We start from the raw sequence: 21,093 nt of genomic DNA, 5'->3' as shown, positions 1-21,093 counted from the left end.
CTTTGTGGGTTAAGGATCTGGCATTGCTGCAAGTTGTGGTTTAGGTTGCAGATGTGGTTTGGATCCAGCTTTGCTGTAGCATAGGCCAGCAGCTGAAGCTCTTATTTGACTCATAGCCGACAAACTTCCATAGGCCACAGGTGTGGCCGTAAAAATAATATTAATTAATCATATTTTTATGTATCTCTTTTCCTATTTTTCTGCTTCCATTTGACTTATCTGAATATTTTTATGATAACATTTTCCCTTCGTTGGTGGGTTATTAACTGTAAATCTTTTTTGGCATTGGAATTTATAGTACACATCTTTAATTTGGCACCATCTACCTTCAAGTGATGTTTTAAAGGGATTAAGTAATAATTTTCACTCATGTAGTTGTCTTTTCCAACCCTTCATTCCTTTGCAAAATTATCATATTTTTATCTAGTATTACTTTCTACCTGAGCTGCTCTGGAACTCCTTATGATGCAAATCTGATGTTGATGAATTCTTTTTGTATACATGAACAAGTCTTTATTTCATCTTTATTTTTGAAAGGTATTTTTGTTGGATATAGAATTCTGTAGTTGATAGTGGTTTTTTTTTCTTTCAGTATTTTTTTTTAATGTTGTTCTGTTATCCTCTTATTTACATTATTTTCAACTTGAAATTGCTACCATTTTCATCTTTTATCACCCTGTACATAATTTGTCTTGTTTTCTTTGGCTGTTTTTAAGATTTTCTTCTTATCACTGATTTTGTTCAGTGATGCAGGGCTGTACGCAGCTTTGACTATGTTGTGCCTTGCTTTAATTTTCTTAGTTTCTTGTCCTTAGAGCTTATTGGATTTACTCATTCATAGTTTTCTTCAAATTTGGAAATTTTTTGATCGTTATTTTTAGAGAATATTCTACCTCCTCCCCACTTTTTTTTTTTTTTTTTTGCTTTTTAGAGCTGCACCTCTGGCATATTAAGTTCCTAGGTTAGTTAGCAACTGTCAGAGCTACAGTTGCCAGGCAACACCACAGTCACAGCAATGCAGGATCTGAGCCACATCTGTGACTACAGCTCATAACAATGCCAGATCCCCTACCCACTGAGCAAGGCCAGGAATTGAACCTACCACATCCTCATGGATACTAGTCGGATTCATTTCTGTGGTGCCACAATGGGAAGTTGTCTTGTTCATTTTTTTATTCAGTTTTCCTGGGTTTTTTTTTGTTTGTTTATTTGTTTTAATAATTTTGGATTGTCTCTGTTCTGAGCTCAGGTTCATCATTTTTTCTGCAGCATCTAATCTGTAGTTTATTTCATCTAGTACATTTTTTATCTCACATGTTTCAGTTTTAATTGCTAGAAATTTAAATTTTTTATCTTTCTCTACTCAACTATTTGAACATATATAGTTGCAAGTGCTTTAAAGTCTTTGTGAATTCTAACATCTGTGTCTGGTTCTTGGTCAATTTTGACTTGATTTTTCTCTTTGCTTTGGTCATACATTCTTACATCTTTGCATGCCTTGTTACTTTTGATAGGTAATGAGATTTTGTGAATTTCACTTTGTTGGTTGCTGGATACTTCTGTATTTTTTAAAGTATTTGTGAAATTTATTTTAGGTCACAGTTAAATTGTTTGAAAATAAATGGTTTGATCCTTTGGGGTCATGCTTATAATATTTTGTTAAATGGTAGTGAAACAATGCTCAGTGTAGGGCTAATAATTTCCTGACACTGAGGCAAAAACCTAAATGTACTCTAACTAGTGTTCCATGAATCAAAAGGTTTTCTGGTCTTGTGGATATAGACACTTTTCCCAACCTTGGGTATCAGAAATTGTTTCTTGTAATCCTTTGGAGTGGTTCTTTCCCAGGTCTCAGCTCGTATCTTCACATACTTCTGCTGATTAGCATGTGCTAAATGTGAGTAGGGCCCATTGTAGACCTTTAGACCTCTCCATTTGCATAGCTGTTTCCTTTCTAGTACTCTGCCCTGTGACTTCTAGCTGCCTTCATCTCCCCCAGATTCTGAGCTTTATCTCTTCAGCCCAGGAATTTCATTGATCTCTTGCTAGGGAGATTTCTTTTCCCTGTGCCAAGATTTGGACATTTCCCAGATCATAAAATTTGAGCAGTTATAAAGGCACATTGTTAGTTGATTTCCCTTCTCTATAAGTAACCACTGTCCTTTGCTTCCTGGTGCGCAGAGTCTTGAACTACTGTTATTTAATCTATTTTGTAAATTTCTTGGTTGTTTGGGTAATAGATAAATTTTGTTCCCGTTACTCCATCTTGACCAGGAATGAAAGTATACCATGCTTTTTAAATTGCCGTATTTTATTTCCTGTACTGTATTTTCTTCCATATACCCTCTTACATAAACCATAAATCATGATCATAAAATGAATACCACTTTATATTCATCAGGATGGTTATTAAAAAATAACTGGTTAGGATGATGTGGAGAAATTAGAATCCTTGTACTTTGCTAGTAGGTATGTAAAGTGGTATAGTCATTGTGGAAAATAGTATGACAGTTCCTCAGAAGGCTAAACATAGAATGATCATATGACCCAGCAGTTCTACTCCTAGGTATGTATCCAAAAGATTTGACTTGAAGGCAGGGACTTGAACACATTCTTGTACATCATTGTTTGTAGCAGCATTATTATAGACAAAGGGTGGGAGCAACGCACTGTCCATTAGCAGCTGAATGGACAAACAGAATGTAGTCTATGTATACAATGGATTACTATTTAGCCATAAAAAGTAATGAAGTCCTGATGTATGCTACAGTACTGGAGAACTTGTGCACGTTATGCTAAGTGAAATACACCAGATACAAAAGGGCTGAGAGCATGATTCTTCTACTTGTATGAATTGTCTGGAATAGGTAAATTAATAGAGTCACAAAGTGAAGATTCAAGGTTATCACAGGCTGGGCAGAGGGGAAAATGGAGAGTTATTGCTTAGTAATTACAAAGTTTCCATTTGGGGTAATGAAAAAGTTTCAAAGATAGTGGTGATAATGGCACAACATTGTGAATGTAATTGATACAACTGAATTGTACACTCAATTAAATAATAAAGTTCTTTATGACCACAGTAGTTTAAAATTATTAATGTAATATACTAAAAACCATTTGATTTGCACATTTTAAATGGGGAAGACTTATGGTATGTGAATTATATCTCTGTGAACTTTAAAAAAAAAAGCAAATGAATAATAAATGTTCTTTTCCCCTCCCCTCATTGGTTTGTTACCTTTCTTTTTTTTTTTTTTGTCTTTTTGCTATTTATTGGGCCGCTCCCACGGCATATGGAGGTTCCCAGGCTAGGTGTCGATCGGAGCTGTAGCTGCCGGCCTACACCAGAGCCACAGCAACGCTGGATCCAAGCCGCATCTGCAACCTACACCACAGCTCACAGCAACGCCGGATGTCAACCCACTGAGCAAGGGCAGGGATCGAACCCGCAACCTCATGGTTCCTAGTTGGATTTGTTAACCACTGTGCCACTATGGGAACTCCTGTTACCTTTCTAAATTAGGAGGGATGCATGGATTAACACAAAATAAATCAGAATTGGAGAACACAGAAATTGAATCTTAGGTCCAGGAATGCAAAAGTAATTTTTCTTAGCCTCTTTTGTCATGTATGAAATGAAACCAGTAAGAGCAAACTCCCCTCTCACATATTACCTAAATAAAAATATTTTATTTTAGAGATGTGTTTCTATCCCAAAGAACTTGTAGTACCTAGACTCATTTTAGGAATAAATATAAAGTAAGGAGGTATGGGTTCTCAGATTACCCCAATCTGTGATCATTGTATCTTATGAGCCAGACATACCACAGAAGCATTCTTCATAAAAGTCATGTGTCACCCCAGCTTCCTCCAGTTATCTTTACCTGGTAATGCAGTTTGTTTGCATTTTGTTCTGAAAGTAATTCTGTATTTGTTTGAATGCTATTTCTAATTTTCTTAGCCTCCTCTTGAATATTTTGCAAAAACTCTCTACCAAATTAACACCGTTTTCAAACATAATGAATGGATATTTGACCTTCATAGCATTTTAGTTTACCTTTAATTGTCTTTTAAATTAGTTATATTTTTTAACACCCCCCCAATTCCTAACACCATAAAAATTTATTTACTGAAGAACCATTTTGTTAAAACTTTTTTAAATTATATCCTAACTAATAATACTTAATGCAAGATGAAAGTGTACTAAGTTAATGAATCAAATTCCAGGCACAAAAACAGAATTTAAACCAGGTAATCCAAGAAAAGGAATATAACAAGGATATAGTTGTAGAAGTATTGGAAGAGTGAAAATAGAGGAGAATAAGGTAACCCAGAGTTTAACAACTGCTGTAAACCTGCCACCAACTACCCATGGGAATGGGAACCTTAGAGGAGATGCTGCCTAGCGAGAATAGGTGCCATGGAGCAATCATAGTCATTGTCAAAGACCCAGCCTGGTAGATGACAGCAGAATTGCCTGTCTACTTTCTTTCTCCTGACCCTGGGTTCTTGACAGTGTCTTCTATTGTTTGAACCCATCTGGAACCTGCAGGCAGAAGGGCCTTGAACATGTAATTTGCAGTCATCAGCCCCTGAATGCAGAACGTAGCAGAGCAAAGTGTGGTAAGGAATGGACCTGAGGACAGGCTGATGGAGAGGTGAATAGGATGGTCATCTGCGTTGCTTTAAGAATGTTGCACACAAATAACAGAGTCCACACACAGTGCTAATCACAGTTGGCCTGTATTTTTGTTTACTGACTTGATAAATGTAGTTGGAATCTACCAGGAGCAGACCTTGATTGATTTACTTTAAAAAGCCTTCCCAGAGAAGTAAGTCGAGGAACTGTATGTGGAAAGCAGAATGGCAAAGAGGCAAGGAGCCAAGGAAGGGAGCAGCTTCTGGTGAAGAAGCTCCAGACTCAGCCTGATCCAGGCAGGGCTCAGGAGTGTTTGTTATACCTCAGGGTTTTCCTCATCTTGAGCCAAGGGTGCTTGGTTTTTGAATCTCCCATTTCCTCCTTTTTCCTCCAAACCAACTATCTCCTGCTGTGAATTTCTGGTATACTTCTGTTATGTAACTCGATTACTTGGTATTATTACTTTAATCTGCATTGCTAATTATAGAGAGCTTTGCACTTTGCAACAGGAGAAAATGAAAGAATCTTTAATTGTATCAGAGCTAAAATAAGTATTAAATGCCAGCCAGCTTTTGGTCCTCTGAGGTTTTAAATTCAATGATGTAAATTTTAAGAGTTATTTGATAAGAATCACTTAGAAGAAAATATATTTGTGAATCATGCAATATTCCATTTTATCAATTGAATAGATAATAGAAATGAAATGTAATACTTGTTTAACTTGTAATTTACAAAGTACTTTCAATACACATTATCTAACTTTATTTTCATAGAATTCTTTTGCACTAGCTTAGAGGCTTTATCTCCATTTTTTTTAGGTAAGAAAAATAACAAGAGGTTGGATGACTTGCTTAGGGCACACTACTTAGTGACAAAATAAGGCTTCTTGTCCATTGAACACTCACAGCATTATAAAAGTATTAGGAAATGTAGTGTCGCATTTAATTTTATCATTTTACAAATGAAGAACCAAGAATCCAGTGCTAGTAATTTACCTAGCATGCTCTCAGGAACCCTAATCTTCTGGTGACCAGGCCAGTGTACTCTATTAGGCTGTGTCTCACATAGAGACAACCAAACTGAAATTTATTAATATTTGTGGTATATAAATACTATCATTTAAAAAGTTCTATTAATATCATAAAAAGTATAAAGTAAAATGTTTAAGTTTTTGTTAGCAAAGTTAATGTTCAACCATGGTTTAAACTAAAGTTCCTAGATTTCAGTACATGTGAAATGAATGTGTACCTTGCCTTTTTTCCTTTTCAGCACCAGCATTGGATGTTGATTGGCAGAGCAACAACACCTTTGCTTCTTGTAGTACAGATATGTGCATTCATGTCTGTAAATTAGGACAAGACAGACCTATTAAAACATTCCAGGGACACACGGTGAGAAACTTTTTTCCCTTTCAAGTTATTATGATGAATAAGTAATTTCAGAGTGGTTTTAAGTATCTATTTTTAATACCCAAAGAACAACCAAATCTATAAAATGTGAATATTTACTATTGTTTTTAGAATGAAGTAAATGCTATCAAATGGGACCCAACTGGCAATCTTCTGGCCTCCTGTTCTGATGACATGACTTTGAAGGTAATTCACATGGTGGGCAGAAGTGTGGTGAAGTCACACAGTGCGGCTGCTTTGGCCATTTTGAGATTGTTTAGATTGTCTCTCTTATAGATGGGAATTATGATACTAATAAGATCTGTGCTGTTATAACTGTCTTCACTATTAGAGAGTCATATATTGGTGCAATTAAAGGTTATTTGAACATGTAAGGGTTTGACATATGTAGTGAAGCTCTTTGTAGGATTCATGGATTTGACTGAAATTCTGTGAATTGTAGTAATTTAATTTTGCTTTGTGTGAATGTTTACCACCTTTCCTGGGAAACTGATAGATAGCAGAGAATCACTTAATCAGTGAGCCTAGTTGATGCATCTCAATGTGAATTCATGTTCTTCTTGTTGCATAACTAAAAACTAATACTTACTACCTAAGCATATCACATACCAAAGTTAGAGAAAAAAAAAATCTTTAGATAAAGTATTATCTTGAGATAATACTAATCTTCAAAACTAATGGAGCAGAGTTTCCCGTAGTGGTGGCAAAGTAGTGACAAACCCGACTAGTATCCATAAGGATGCGGGTTCAATCCCTGGCCTTGTTCAGTGGGCTAAGGATCCAGTGTTGCTGCTGTAAGCCATCGTGTAGGTCTTGGACGCAGCTCCTGTCTGGCATTGCTTTTGGTGTGGCAAAGCAACAGCTCCAATTTGACCCCTATATGCCTCACGTGTGGCCCTAAAAAGAGAAAAACAAAGCAAACAAAAATTAATGAAGCTTGAGCCCTTTCCTTCATCATGCTAACTCTGCTGAACATAATTTATCTTTGACTTTGCAATGCCAGTGACTGCAGATGTGATGACCTTTACAGATAGGATAATTGTGAGGGAAACTGCTTTTCCTTCTCCAGGTTGTCAAGGTTACGTGGTTTTTTTCCTTAAACACTTGCTGTGTTTTTAGTTACTTTTTCTCAAGCCTGGGTTCCCTTGCAAATCTCGCTGGTAAATATGCTTTTCTTCATGGTTTTGTTTGCGAGGCTACTTTGCATGCACATTCATAATGCTTATAAAATGGGAAAGAAAAAAAAAAACACTCTTCTGGAACAGAGTATGGTACATATGAGGAAATGAAAGAAGCCATGTAACTAGAGAGCTGACTGTCATGGATTGAGTTGAAGCTAGAGAGATAAGTTTATATTAGAAAGTGTTAGAGAGCTTTTCTTTGTCCCAAGAATAATAAAAGGTTATAAAATTTTAAATCTAAGTAAAAGGTTATGAAATTATAAAATTTTAAATAGAAGCTAGAAGGATGGATAATGTCTAGTGAAGCCATATTTTGAAAACAAGAAATAGCAGATGAGTGAGAAAATTAGGTCCAGCTTGAACAGTGCTTTTGAGTCATGCAAATGGAGGTGCTGGGGGTGGGTGGGTCTCATGCCCAGAGAACAACTCTAAGCTTGACATAAAAATTTGGTAATTCTCAATAGATGGGTGGTCATTCAGAACCATGATCATAAACACAATTGTGTGGATAGAAAGTATACATAAAAGAATAGTAAAAAGTTTTAAAACCCCAACATTTACCAGCTCAAGAGCAAATGAGCTTCCAAAAGGAAACCTGGGAGGAAAGACCTCAGTGGAAACAGTATGTATAGAGAAGAATATTTTAAGGGAGGTGATGGATGAAAGTGGTCAATAGTATCAGTTCTATTGGAAGGTCAAATTAAATACGTTTTGGAAACATCTTTTAGCTTTATTTATATGGAGTTATATATACCTAAAATACAAAACACTATGATATTGCATCATTATCTTTTACTAGTTACATTGCAGAAGTTTGAAGCTCAGTAACTTTGTTTTTGTTAGCACTTGGGTTTGGTGTGTGTGTGTATTTGGCAAGATTTCCCCCATCTTTATTGAAATGACTTTATCAGAAATACTCTTGGTCTAGGTTTCTCTTAATTTTTCCCCAAAAATAATGTTATTAATCTTACATACATAGACATGTTTTCAGCTCAAAAAAGGATTATTCTCTACTCACCATTTTAACTTCATTTATTGATTTGTTTACTTTTCATGGTTTCTTCTGTATGAATCACCTAAAATTTTTAAGTTTTGTTATGATAACATTTAATGTGAGATCTGTTAACAGATTTTTAAGTATACAGTACAGAACTGTTATCTATAGATAAAATGTTGTACAGTAAATCTCTAGAACTGAAAATTTATACTTGTTGGTTAGGAACTCCCCCTCTTCCCAGCCCCTGGAAATCAACGTTCTTTTCTTTTATGACTCTGACTCTTAGACACCTCATGTAAATGGAATCATGTAGTATTTGTCATTAAGATTTATCTATGTTGTCACATGTAACAGGATTTCCATATATGTTAAGGCTGAATAATGCTCCATTGTAGGCCCACATTGGCCTGCAGTGGGTGCAGCCAAAAATGAAGGAAAATAAAAAAACACACACTAAAACGCCATTGTATGTTTGTATTATATTTTCTTTATCCATTCATCTGTTGATGGACACTTAGGTTGTTTCCCTGTCTTGGCTTTTGTGAATACTGCTGCAGTGAACGTGGGAGTACAGATACCTCATCAAGATCCTGGTTTTAATTTTTTTGGATAAATACCCAGAAGTGGAACTGCTGGATCATATAGTGGTAGTTCTTAAAATTTGGGGGAGAACCTCTGTCTATACTGTTTTTCATAGTGGCTACACTATTTTGTATTCACATCAACAGTGTACAGGGTCCAGTTTTTCCAGATTCTTGACAACACTTTAAAAATTTAAAACAAAAATAATTAAAAATTTAAAACAGCTATCCTAACAGTTGTGAGGTGATATCACATCATAGTTTTGATTTGCATTTCCATGATAATTAGTGATATTGATCATTTTTTAATATACACATTGACCATCTGTATATATTCTTTGGAGAAATATCTATTCAAATCCTTTGTCCATTTTTTAAATTGGGTTATTAGTTTTTTTGCTCTTGAGATATGGAATTTCCTTATACATTTTGGATATTAACTCCTGATCGGATATATGGCTTGCAATATTTTCTGTAATTCTTTAGGTTGACTGTTACTTCCCTTGCTGTGCAGAAGCTTTAAATGTATAGCTTGTAGTCCCACTTGCCTTTTTTTTTTTTTTTGCTTTTGTTGCCTGTGCTTTGGTGTCAGTATGAATCATATTATCTGTATATTGTTTATCTGTTTGCTCCATTGGAAAATAATTCCTGATTTTAAATTTTAAGAGGAATTTATAATGTAGATCTTTTATTTAAAGGACAGCATAAAAACTAATACCTTAAACATTGCACCGTCATTACCCAAGGAAGTTATGTTGAAGTTTGTACCATCTGAAACTATCAAAAGTGATCTTAGAACAACAGTTAACTCAATCCTGAAGCTTCACAATAGAGAATATTTAAAAAGGACCTGAAGCTAATTTGTCATTTTTAAAAGATAAATATTAAATATATTCTACTGTATTTTGATTTCTTTGTGTATATTCCCTTGATCTCTATAATTACTGTTCTGGTTATACTGCTTATATTTTGGACTGGAAAGATAGTATTATAAATGTAAGCTTTGTATGGAAAAATAACTACCTACACTTCTCTTTTTTTGCTTAGATCTGGAGTATGAAACAAGATAATTGTGTCCATGATTTGCAAGCACATAATAAAGAAATTTATACTATCAAATGGAGTCCAACAGGGCCAGGGACAAATAATCCAAATGCCAACCTTATGTTAGCAAGGTAACAAACACTATGTTTTACTTTTCCTATAGGAATCTTTTACAAAGAAAAAATAAATGACAGATAATTAGGAAAATTCCATGAAATGGGAATGTGTCCTGCAAGCAATATTTTTTAATTGGGAGCCATTAAGCACAGAGTTTTATTATTTCAGGTCACAGTGGGTTTTTGTATCTGGAGAAATCAAGTATATATTGATGATAGCAAATATTGATAAAAACCCAGGTAATTGCAGCATATCGCAATAAAGTTTGTTCAGCATTTTAAAGAAAGAATAAGTTAAATGTATATTTAGTTCAGCGCTTCAAAACTTTATCAGGGAGTTCCTATCGTGGCTCAGTCATAACTAACCTGACTAGGATCCATGAGGACGCAGGGTCGATCCCTGCCCTTGCTCAGTGGGTTAAAAGATCTGATGTTGCTGTGAGCTTGTGGTGTAGGTCGAAGATACAGCTTAGATCTGGTCTTGCTGTGGTTGTGGTATAGGCCAGCAACTATAGCTCCTATTCGACCCCTAGCCTGGGAACTTCCACATGCAGCAGGTGCAGCCCTAAAAAGCAAAAAAAAAAAAAAAAAAAATTCATATGTCAACATAAAGGAATTATTTAAAAAGCAAAGGAAGGAGTTCCCGTCGTGGCGCAGTGGTTAACGAATCCGACTAGGAACCATGAGGTTGCGGGTTCGGTCCCTGCCCCTGCTCAGTGGGTTAATGATCCGGCGTTGCCATGAGCTGTGGTGTGTGTGGGTTGCAGACGCGGCTCGGATCCCGTGTTGCTGTGGCTCTGGCGTAGGCCAGTGGCTACAGCTCTGATTTGACCCATAGCCTGGGAACCTCCATATGCCGCAGGGAGCGGCCCAAAGAAATAGCAAAAAGACAAAAAAAAATAAAAATAAAAAGCAAAGGAATACAGTGAATTAGTTCATTTATGTTTTCCAATAAAAGGGACTTGGAGATGCTCTTGATAAAGCTGCCTTTTCTCCTCTGTCAGCTGTATTTCCGGAACACTTTCTTCCTAACAGCACAATCTGCTTTTCAAGGAGTTTGTAGCTAGCGATTAGAAATGGCTGAATATTATAGATTGGGGATGGGCTGAGAATATTTCATTACTTATAAAATCATTTTTTTCCCTCCCTTGTCAGTGCATCCTTTGATTCTACTGTTAGATTATGGGATGTAGACCGAGGAATTTGCATCCACACTTTGACAAAACACCAAGAGCCTGTGTACAGTGTAGCTTTCAGTCCTGATGGCCGGTATCTGGCAAGTGGTTCTTTTGACAAATGTGTGCACATCTGGAACACACAGGTATGTCTGATTTATTTAAATAGTCGAGTACACTTAAATTAATAAGCATTTGCCTATACAATTTTTTTTATTTTCGGTTGTCATCCCTGTTGTGGCATTAATTCAAAAGGCTCTTAATTTTTAAATGAGTACTTTTTGGGATTTTACAGCTCAGTAAAGATTGAAGCAAACTGAAGTTATATTTTCATAATATAGACCAGAATTTAGAAATAAATTTAGATTCTCTGTTTTACTTTCTTCAACAATTTTGCAGATAAAATATGAGCATTTAAGATGCATTTATGTAGATAAATGATATAATTTCCTCATTCTCCAAAAGAATTGTCTCTGAAGGAAATATATATGAGTAGTAAAAAAGAACATGTACTAAAGCATAAGATTTTGTAACTGAACACATGATTTATCAGAAACAAACTTAAAACTCTACTACCTATTTAGTGACTGTGCTACAGAGATGCCTTCTTAAAAGTGGAGGAAATTGCTTGTTGCTTTCATATTTTTAATCTTCTCAGTGTTTCAGTTTTTATGTGCCACGTACTGTTTCTTTAATAGCAATCATGTGACTCTCCCTGGCGCCACTGTTCACTCCCCCACCCCACCAAGATCAGATCTTTACTGGTTGAAGTGTACACATAATAATTTATTGTGGGTTATTTCTCTTTGTGCAGTTGACCATCAGAACTCATCAGCCTATTTTGTGTAAATCATCATTTTAAAAACTATTTTTGATTAAGTTATACATTCAGATGGTCTTCAACTGCTCCATGTCTCTCCCCCCACCCCCGAGCCCCACATGCGCCAAGACACACTGAGAAGTTTTGCTCCTGTTTTTTTCTTGGTCCTCTACAGGTAACTTTTACTAGTTTTGCTTTTGTTCTTGGTGAGTTTTTTTGGTAAATAAAAGCATTATGATTCGTTCATTTTATACTCCCATGGTTTAATTTTTTTCTTTTATGTTTTTAACTCCCTTAGAATTGGCTTTTGTATATGGTGTGAAGTTTAGTTCTATTTCATAATGTCACTTCTTTCACACACTAAGTCTTAGGTAGTTCATAAATTCTCGTGTATTCCATTGATTGATACATTTGTATGTACCTGCATTATTAGCTTAGTTTTAACAGCAGTAACTTTGTAAGTCTGTAAGCCCCCCTCATGAAGTCTTTTTTTTCCCCCTTTAGTAAAGTTTTATAATTTCTTCATAAATATCTTTTTTCTTAATTTATTCTGAGTTGCCTTATGGACTTTATTGTTACCACGAATATAGCATCTTTTAAAAAATATATTCCTTTACTTGCTGGTGGTTACTTAGTGGTGTTTACTCATTTGGAACATCATGAATTTTGACATGTTAATGTTGACTCTATCAACCCTGCTGAGCTCTCTAATTACTTCTAATAGTTTATATATTTCCTTAGCTTTCCTTTCAAGGTAATCTTCCTGTTGTGACTGAATAGCAGAAGCTTCTTAGATATGATCTACAGATAATCTGTCTGTTGTATACATTTTCCATCACTCATTTACTCCATTGAGTAAATTAAGTTAAAAGAAAATCTGGGTGTTGAACTACAGAGTTCTGAGAGAAGATACTGCTAGACTTTTAAGGGCATTTGAGCAACTATCTATACTGTTTGGTTGTATCCCTATTGTAAATCAATGTCGTTTTACTTTTAAGTTTGAAAATGGTAACATGCATCTTGTGAGTGTTTAGTGCAGAAAAAGTCATCATGTTTTTATCATATATACATCTAGTTTTTTTCTTTCATTACTTGGATGATATGTTACCTAAGCATTTGATAGATCACAGATTTAAGTAGATGCTGAGGATCCTTTAGTATTTGTTAATGTGACAGCTCTGGCTTGTTGACCATGCTGTTTTGGTTCAATTACAGCCTAATTCAAGCTTAGAAATTGGTAAAAAGAAAGTATTAGTTTGTTTAAAAACCCTGTTAACTGTTCTTTAGATTTTACTTTCTGTTAGATTTTGTTGGCACCACTCCTTTCTCTCCTAACTCTATATACTTAAGACATACTTTACTCATACTTTTTCATTCATCTCTTAGAATGTGAGAAATTCTAGGTAGGGGGGAAGTAAAGCAGTTGAGCCTTCCTGGCTGTGGTCAGCTATAGCAGTGCATTTGTGATTTCTGCAGTATTACCAGACTGACTCTGAAGAAGAAAGCAGGGGGAAATGGTCTTCCAGTTTAATGATTAACTTAGGGCTGGCTGTCACAGAAGTTATTTACAAGATACATGTTTTGCTGCCTTGTTTTTAGGTAGTTTTGCTACTTTTAGTTTGAATTTTTTCAGTCACCATGAAGCTGGGGGATATATTTCTGGTTTGTCAGGACAGAACACCGAAAGCATATTTTTCATTCTTTTTCAGTTTCTCACATCAGAACCTTTCACCTTTGCCCTATGTGATGACTAGATTCCTAGGAGAATGCATTTGTGTATTGGTTTTGGTTTCTGTTGCTGAAGAAATAAAATAATTGAGTTATGATTCAGCTAAGATGATGATGAAATTGATAGTGTTTCTGGGTGTACTTTTTTTTTTTTTTAATTTATAACATCTTTGTGTAACAGTGTACATATGTTATTTTAGCTTCTTTAATAATTCTCCTAGCCTAGAGACTGGCTACTCAGTAAATGTGCAATAGCTAACATTTTTAAACTGGAATTGCCTTTACTAGTTCATTGTACTTCTTCCTCTTTAGGATGTTTTGTCAAAGAAATTCTGACAATTTTATTTCTCTGTGTTCGCTATATTCATGCATATTTAAACAGCAATAACAAAAATTTATCTCACGTCCTGCATAGAATGTTTACTTCTAGCCATTGTTAACGATGTCAAAGAGGCCAAAGACATCTTAGCTAAGAATGGTTATCAATACTGGAGAAACTGGATGTATGGGGGCAGGGCTGGGTATAGATAGAATGATCTGTTGAGAGCAGGCTAGTGTTATTTTTCTGTAAAAGCATCATCATATTATGTTTCTAGTATTTCAAAACTTGTGCTTATTTCACAACTGAAGCTAAATCCTATCTTGGATTGTTGGAAATAAAGACATGTAATATTCCTATCTTAGTATTTAAACATATGTAATAATGTATTTTGTCATTTTTAAGATTCTGCTTTTCATTATTTTAGACAGGTGCTCTTGTTCACAGCTATAGGGGAACAGGTGGAATTTTTGAAGTTTGTTGGAATGCAGCAGGAGACAAGGTTGGAGCCAGTGCATCAGATGGTTCAGTAAGTACAATGAAGTGTTTCTAAAGGGGTGTGTGTGTGTGTGTGTGTGTGTGTGTGTGTGTGTGTGTGTGTGTGAAGCATAGTGAATAAATGTGGCTTATTGTGGTAGTGACTACAAAAGTTCTTTTTAAGATGCATTTTATGATATGGTATTGATCTTTTTTACTGAAGGCTCTATACTTCTCGTGTTCATTTAATTCAGATAACATAAACAGAATTTAAGCTCTTTGCCAAAAAAGTGCCTTCATAATCAATAAATGGACATTTATTTTTAGTGTAGACTTTCATCAATGTAATTACATATAGCAGAATACCACTCTGAGAGATTTGAAGTATTTTTTAATACTAGATTGGTTTGTTTCTTTGTTTGGGCCACCCCGAGGCATATGGAGTTTCTGGGCCAGGGCTCAGATCCAGGCCGCAGTTGTAACCTTAACACACTATGCCAGGCTGAGTCCTGGTGCTCCAGAGATGCTACCGATTGCTTTGAGCCACAGTGGGAACTCCGAGATTTGAATTTTTAGTGACTGTTTCTATTGTGTCTTCCTTGCAGAAGAGTGTTGGTTGCCCAGAAAAGGGGGAATAGAGGCAGTGGAGTCTGCATTGAGGAGTGAGTGATACTGAGAGACTGTCAGGATGAGGTTGGCCAATTCATTACAGAAAACTAGTTAATGGCTTCCAACATTCTGAAAGTAAAGGGAAAACAAAGAGTGTAACCATTAGTTGTTTACTGAGGCAGTAGCTTACTATAATCTGTAGTATCTTTCATTAAGGTCCAAGAGATAGAAATTGGTCTATTTTGAACATATTTTTTCTACTTTTTCATTAACAGACACTAAGTCTTCAAAATTTTAGACTTGGTTTTTTCCTCTCTAGTGTTAACCCATGGTTGTTTCCTCCATCTACTTTCAAACAATTTATCTGATTTCTCTTGGTGCCCATTGCTATGATTACTTTTGTTTTACCAGTTTGGTGAACTTGGAACTAAGAAGTAGGTTCCAAACTGTACTATAGAAAAATTAAACTGAAAATGTACGATGGAATTCTTTACACACTGGTTGATTATTTTAATTTCTTACAGGTTTGTGTATTAGACCTTCGGAAATAGCGCTACTAGTTGGAAGCCATGGACCGACTATGAATGTGTACATAGCCAAAATGACTGTCCCCGACCCAAGTACTGCTATAGTCCCACTTGAACCATGGCCAGTCCACTACAGCCAAATCTAAGAGAAATATATACATACAGTGTATATAAACAAAATTGCACCCTGAAGATGACAGAATTTTGTCACAGCTTGTGAATTCTGTTCACCAAGTGCTGGAATCTAATCTGCTGTGCCCCTAAAATAGCATTTAGAAGTTTTGGATATGAAAAACAGAAGAGAGAAAAAGTATGCGTTATAAAAGCAGCCCATACATGTACCAGTTTTTGGATACTAATGACAGCCTTGTTTTTCCCCTTTGAATCAGCAGACACCATGGATTATATTCTTTTTTTCCCTTCAGTAGTTTAGCAGTTTGTATGTACAGAGAATACGGACTTACAAAAACTTGCAGCAGTAGTTTGTTCTTGCTTTTAAACTTTGTTTTTGGTTTAGTTTATGGATGCATGAAGTAAGGGAGTGAATCAGTTTCTTGTTTATATTTTTTTCACCTTTTAAACAAAAAATTCTTAAAAATATTTTAATGCATTGTTTTGAAGAGATAGATGTTTGGTACATTTATGGCTCCCAGAGCATATATTCAATTGGTGCATGTTGTAGGAGGGGGAATTGGAAGTTGAAAGAACTATATGACTTTGGTCATGTCAATCTGTTAGACACATCAGTAAAAGGGTATTATGCGCTGTTTTTTGTGCTTTTGTTTTTGTTTTTGCTTTGTTTTTTTGTTCTGGGGGGTTTTCTGTTGCTTTTTGTTGTTTTTTTTTTTTAGGGGGGTTGGGTTTTTTTGTTGTTTGTTTCTGTTTTGTTTTGGTAATGTGGCTTAAATGCAATAGTTTCTTTTTTGGGACATATTTCTGCCAATTAAAGACTAGAAGGGCACAATTTTTTTTTAATACCATAGAGAAGATGCATAAAAAAAAAAATCTTCTGATGTTTTGTAGCCATAACTAAATTATGGTTAAAATGTGCACTATTGTGAAAAGGAGCAAAGTAGGTTTGGGTTTTTTCTGTTGTTTGTTTCTTTTGCTTTGTTTTTTACGAGATTAAAATGTTTCTGGATAAGGATTAGCTTCTCAAAGTGTCCATCATTGTGTAGAAGCTTAAATATGTAATGTAACCAAACTCCAGTATTAAAAAATCTCTCATGTTATTTTTCTTTATTCAAAGCAAGATAACGGCATATAACACTGCCATTACATGGCAAAATGTTTGCTACCTTAGTTTAAAAACAATCTTTAAAACAAAAGACTTGCTTCAAGGTGTTTTTAAATAGCAGTGATTCGAAATTTTTTTCAAAAAAGTTATAATTGCACTAACCTCCCTGCTGCTCTGATTTTGCATTTGTGGTACTTGTGACTACATTTTTTCAAATATAGATAGATTTAAGCTGCTATTTTTTTGTTTTTTCAGTAATCACTACCAATCATGTCTTTTACTCTGTTTATAATATCACGTATTTTCTTAAGATGTAGGTATCAGATCAAACCTCTTCTTGTGTTCATGCAACTAAAAGCGGAAATATACAGAATTTACAAATGATAGCATGAGGCTATGTTTATATGTGTGATTAACAGGGTTTGTCATGGTTAATGTAATAATCCAGAAGTATCAATTTTGAAGAGAAGAGTTGTCAAATTTACATTTCAAAGATTTTAATTAAGGAATATTGTTTATTATCAAGCTTGGCAAATTTATAACACTATTTCTGTCACTAATTATTTTGATGCTTTTAGTGCAAAATTTTAATCTATGTTTTAAGTTTAAGTAGAAACTGATTTAACCCAAGTAATGCAGCTTTCATTTTCAGCATTTGTTGTTTTGCTATTTTTACAAAACAGCATTGATTGAAGCAAGTCTTGGTTTTACTAAGGTAGGATAGCATTTGCTATTGGTAAAGAGGATAAATACACTTAATTTCACAATACATTGTTATATGTACCCCAGTTGTTGTTAGTGGGGACTATGATACTGTAATAATATTTTTTAAACTTTACATCTAGAAAGGCAGTCATTCATGATGGTTTTGTGCCAGCTGTTTTTAGGGTTTTGGATCACATTATAGATATTTAGAACTATTACCCTGTGACTTATGTAGGAAACCTAATATGCTGAGTATCTGGCACTTGAAATCCTGCTTTTATTGCTGGAGGTCCACATCTGTGGTTGACCTCTGTTGTTGTTTTAAAAAAAATTAAATAAAAATAAAAAAATCTGTGCAATAATTTTTAAATGTGCTCCCAGGAATAGACACAAATGTTTTGAGTATGTTTAAGCTGCATTTTCCTTTAGCGATGCATTTGTCAATTGCACTGAATTTAAATCTGAAAGTCAGAGGTGATTATTGATAGTACTTTTGTATTTTGATATGGACAACTTATTCATTTGCATACAGTTATTGACCTTTTTTCCCCCAGCTGATTAAAAGATAGTCACGCAGTATATCTGCAGTATAGCTGCCAAAATAGACAGCTACATGTTTATGATGTTGTCATCTTCTCTGTTTTTTTTTTTTTTTAAATCTTCAGCTATTTTACTTAAGCATAATAACCACAATAGAACATATAAAAGATTATAAATACAGAGCTTTATTATCCTGAAGTCTTGGGTCTTTTAAGTATAAACTGTCAGAAAGATATCCATTGTGTAGGCTTGGGTTCTTCATGAGCATACAGTTATTTCTTTTTGCTGCTGTTCTCACGTCATCATTGCCTGCTGATGTGCCACGATGCTGCTCCCATAGACAAAAATAAGATTGCCTCTAATTTGAGCAGTAACATGATAAAGACACCAAGTTTCACAGCCTGTAAAGTTCTATGTTTGAGGTTCTTGCTTATTTTTCCTTTTTTTTTCCTCTAAGAATTTATCTGAAAATCACTGATTCCAGTAGATTTTCTTTTCCCTTCATTATAGTATCATTGTTGTATAGGCTACTGTAAAAAACTTATAAGGAGAAAGAGAAAGGAAAACTTGAATGAATAGAATGCTCATTGATTAAAGTAGTATAAAGAACAGCTGTCACTCTTAAACATTGTAAAGGAATATGGTTTTTTTTTTTTCTGTAGAAAATTCCATAAATCCTTATATTTGTTCCAATCCCAATTTCCTGTCATTGATCAGGCACCATCATTGACTTTCAAATGACTTTTAGAAGTGGTAACTCTTAATTTCCTAATAGGTTTTAGACTATCCAATTTTGTTTTAATTAATTATTCTCTAGGTAAATATGTTTTAGGATTAAACACCTTTTGCAGATACTGAAAGTGCCTCCTTTTGTGGTGTAAAAAACAAATTATGGTGCAAAAAGTAATCATTAGATTGAATTACATGAAGGTTTTTTGCTTTTTGACATAAAAATGTCAAGAGAAAGGCCAAAGATTTGTACTTTTTCACTTACAAAGCACTCCTTTTTTCCTTAAACTTATTTCTGTCAAATTAGATTTAACGAGAGAGTACTATTTTTAAGGAGCTATCTGTTTATGTAGAATGATTTTGTTAAGAGTAATGTAAACTATTATTGAGTAGAGGCCTGGAGAGAAGTGGGCATTTTTGCTGTTTAAAGGAATCACAAATGACCATTCTTACGTCAGCAAAAATGTTAAGTTTTACTAGGTAAGCAGAAAAAAATAAATCTCAAATGCAGTGCTATTTACTCTTTTCAAAACAGTTTTCATTTTAAAGCACATTATATGTTTCTATAGAACCTGCATTTATTCTTGCATGCTAAGGATGGTACTTGAATTTGGTGAATTACTATTGACAGTTTCCACAGAAATCTTGTTTTAGTGGACCAACATTGTGGCATGGCAGCAAATGCCAGCATTTTGGGGAATAGCAGCAAATCTACAAGAGACCCTGGTTGTTTTTGTTTTTGTTTTTAATTTGTTTTTTGTTTGTTTCTTAATCAGCAGGGATGGAAGGGGAATAGGGAAGTTATGAATTACTCCTTCCTGTAGTAGCTCTGAAGTGTCACATTCAATATCAATTAAAAAAAAAAAAAAACCATGATTCTAGTTAAGTGTAGAAGAGAGAAAGAAAAAAGTGTTCACTTTTTTAATACACTGATTTAGAAATTTGATGTCTTATATCAATAGTTCTGAAGTATTAAATAGCATTCTTTATTTCTGCCTTTACGTTGACAGTGTTGAAGCAGGGTGAATAACTAGGGCATATATATTTTTTTTTTTTCTAGTAAGCTGTTTCATGATGTTTTCTTTGGAGTTTCTGAATAAGTTCAGGAAAACATTCTGCATGTTGTATCTAGTCTGGTGTACTTAGCCATCTCATAAAAAAAACAAAAACACACAGACTGCATTTTGTAGCTCTGTAATTCCTAAATACAGAAGTAATTTTCTTCTTTCCTGACTTTGACATCGTAGTTATAATGTTCTAATTTTGATTTTTACAAATCCTTTGGGTCTAATTCTGTGAGCCTACCTATAGCACTGGATTAAAATGTCTACATCATTTCTTTAGTTATCCAGTTAACTTTAAAACTGTTGTAAAAGTGTAAACCAGCCCATGACAGTTTTTTGTACATGTTAAAGAACTTTATCATTCAGTTTTCATGATTATTGTGTAAGGAAGACTGATATTAGATGTTCTATGCTGTCCTGGACCATGTTAATTACACTTATGATGTATTTTGGTTCCACATCACAATGATTTGTCCCCAATGACCCTTTTATCCTTTCTAGGCACATTTTTTGTTGTTGTTGTTGTTGCAGTTTCCCTTTGCATTGTATTGCTTTGACAACTGTAATTTGAATCAGATCTGAAAGAGGTCCAGAATAAAATATATTTTGATATTATGTTGGCTGTGTACATATGTAAAACCTTTGATATCTATAAAGTTTGTATAGACTATTTACTAGTCAAGTAAAGGGAGAAGGATGCTATTTCTTGTTTACAATTTCTTGTTTACATTTTAATTGCAAGTACTCCTCCAGTGTTCTTTTGTAGAATAAACTGTTTTGCTCTGAGTTAGCCTTCATAACATATAACATGTCTGTTTTCCCATACTGGTGTTACCAATTATACAACTGCCATCAGAACCCAAACCCACTGTATTTGATAATAATAGCAGATCATTAAAGATTAGATACTTTAAAAGTAAGCCCATAGATAAAATTACAAATTTTACTATTTTATTACTTCTCGTAGGAGATAAGATTTTTTAAATGAAGGGATTATTTACTATTTTTATTAAAGGATAGCATTTAATCAGCTAAGGAATAATAATTACTTTTGAATTATTTTGAAAAATCAGTGTTGTACTTAAAAGACATTATTCCACGTAATCAAACTGCCAGAGACAGATTCATTTGCTTAGTGTGCATTTGAGCACAAAATAATGTGTACATGTTGTTGAAGATTTTTAGGACAGGGTGCT

The 21,093-nt window shown here is 34.5% G+C and overlaps 1 protein-coding gene across 9 annotated transcripts in view; it reads left to right on the top strand.

Moving 5' to 3' along the window:
* The window catches only part of TBL1XR1 (TBL1X/Y related 1), a 179,927-nt gene extending 159,415 nt beyond the window's left edge, over positions 1-20,512 (top strand). For 8 of the 9 annotated variants that reach the window (XM_047786760.1, XM_047786719.1, XM_047786696.1 and 5 more), the window contains 6 exons: positions 5,909-6,030; positions 6,160-6,234; positions 9,855-9,982; positions 11,123-11,288; positions 14,437-14,538; positions 15,620-20,512. In XM_047786760.1, the coding sequence (XP_047642716.1) occupies positions 5,909-6,030; positions 6,160-6,234; positions 9,855-9,982; positions 11,123-11,288; positions 14,437-14,538; positions 15,620-15,646 (620 nt within the window). In that variant the 3' untranslated portion in view covers positions 15,647-20,512. Of the gene's footprint in view, positions 1-5,908; positions 6,031-6,159; positions 6,235-9,854; positions 9,983-11,122; positions 11,289-11,956; positions 12,138-14,436; positions 14,539-15,619 lie in introns of those variants that run through there. The other variant, XR_007135819.1, reaches the window with a different exon arrangement.
* Positions 20,513-21,093: the final 581 nt, after the last annotated feature.

The sequence above is a fragment of the Phacochoerus africanus genome, chromosome 1, assembly GCF_016906955.1.
Source record: "Phacochoerus africanus isolate WHEZ1 chromosome 1, ROS_Pafr_v1, whole genome shotgun sequence".
In the NCBI taxonomy this organism is placed as follows: domain Eukaryota; kingdom Metazoa; phylum Chordata; class Mammalia; order Artiodactyla; family Suidae; genus Phacochoerus; species Phacochoerus africanus.
The sequence above is the reverse complement of the archived record's forward strand: the minus strand, read 5'-3'. Positions and strand labels throughout refer to the sequence as shown.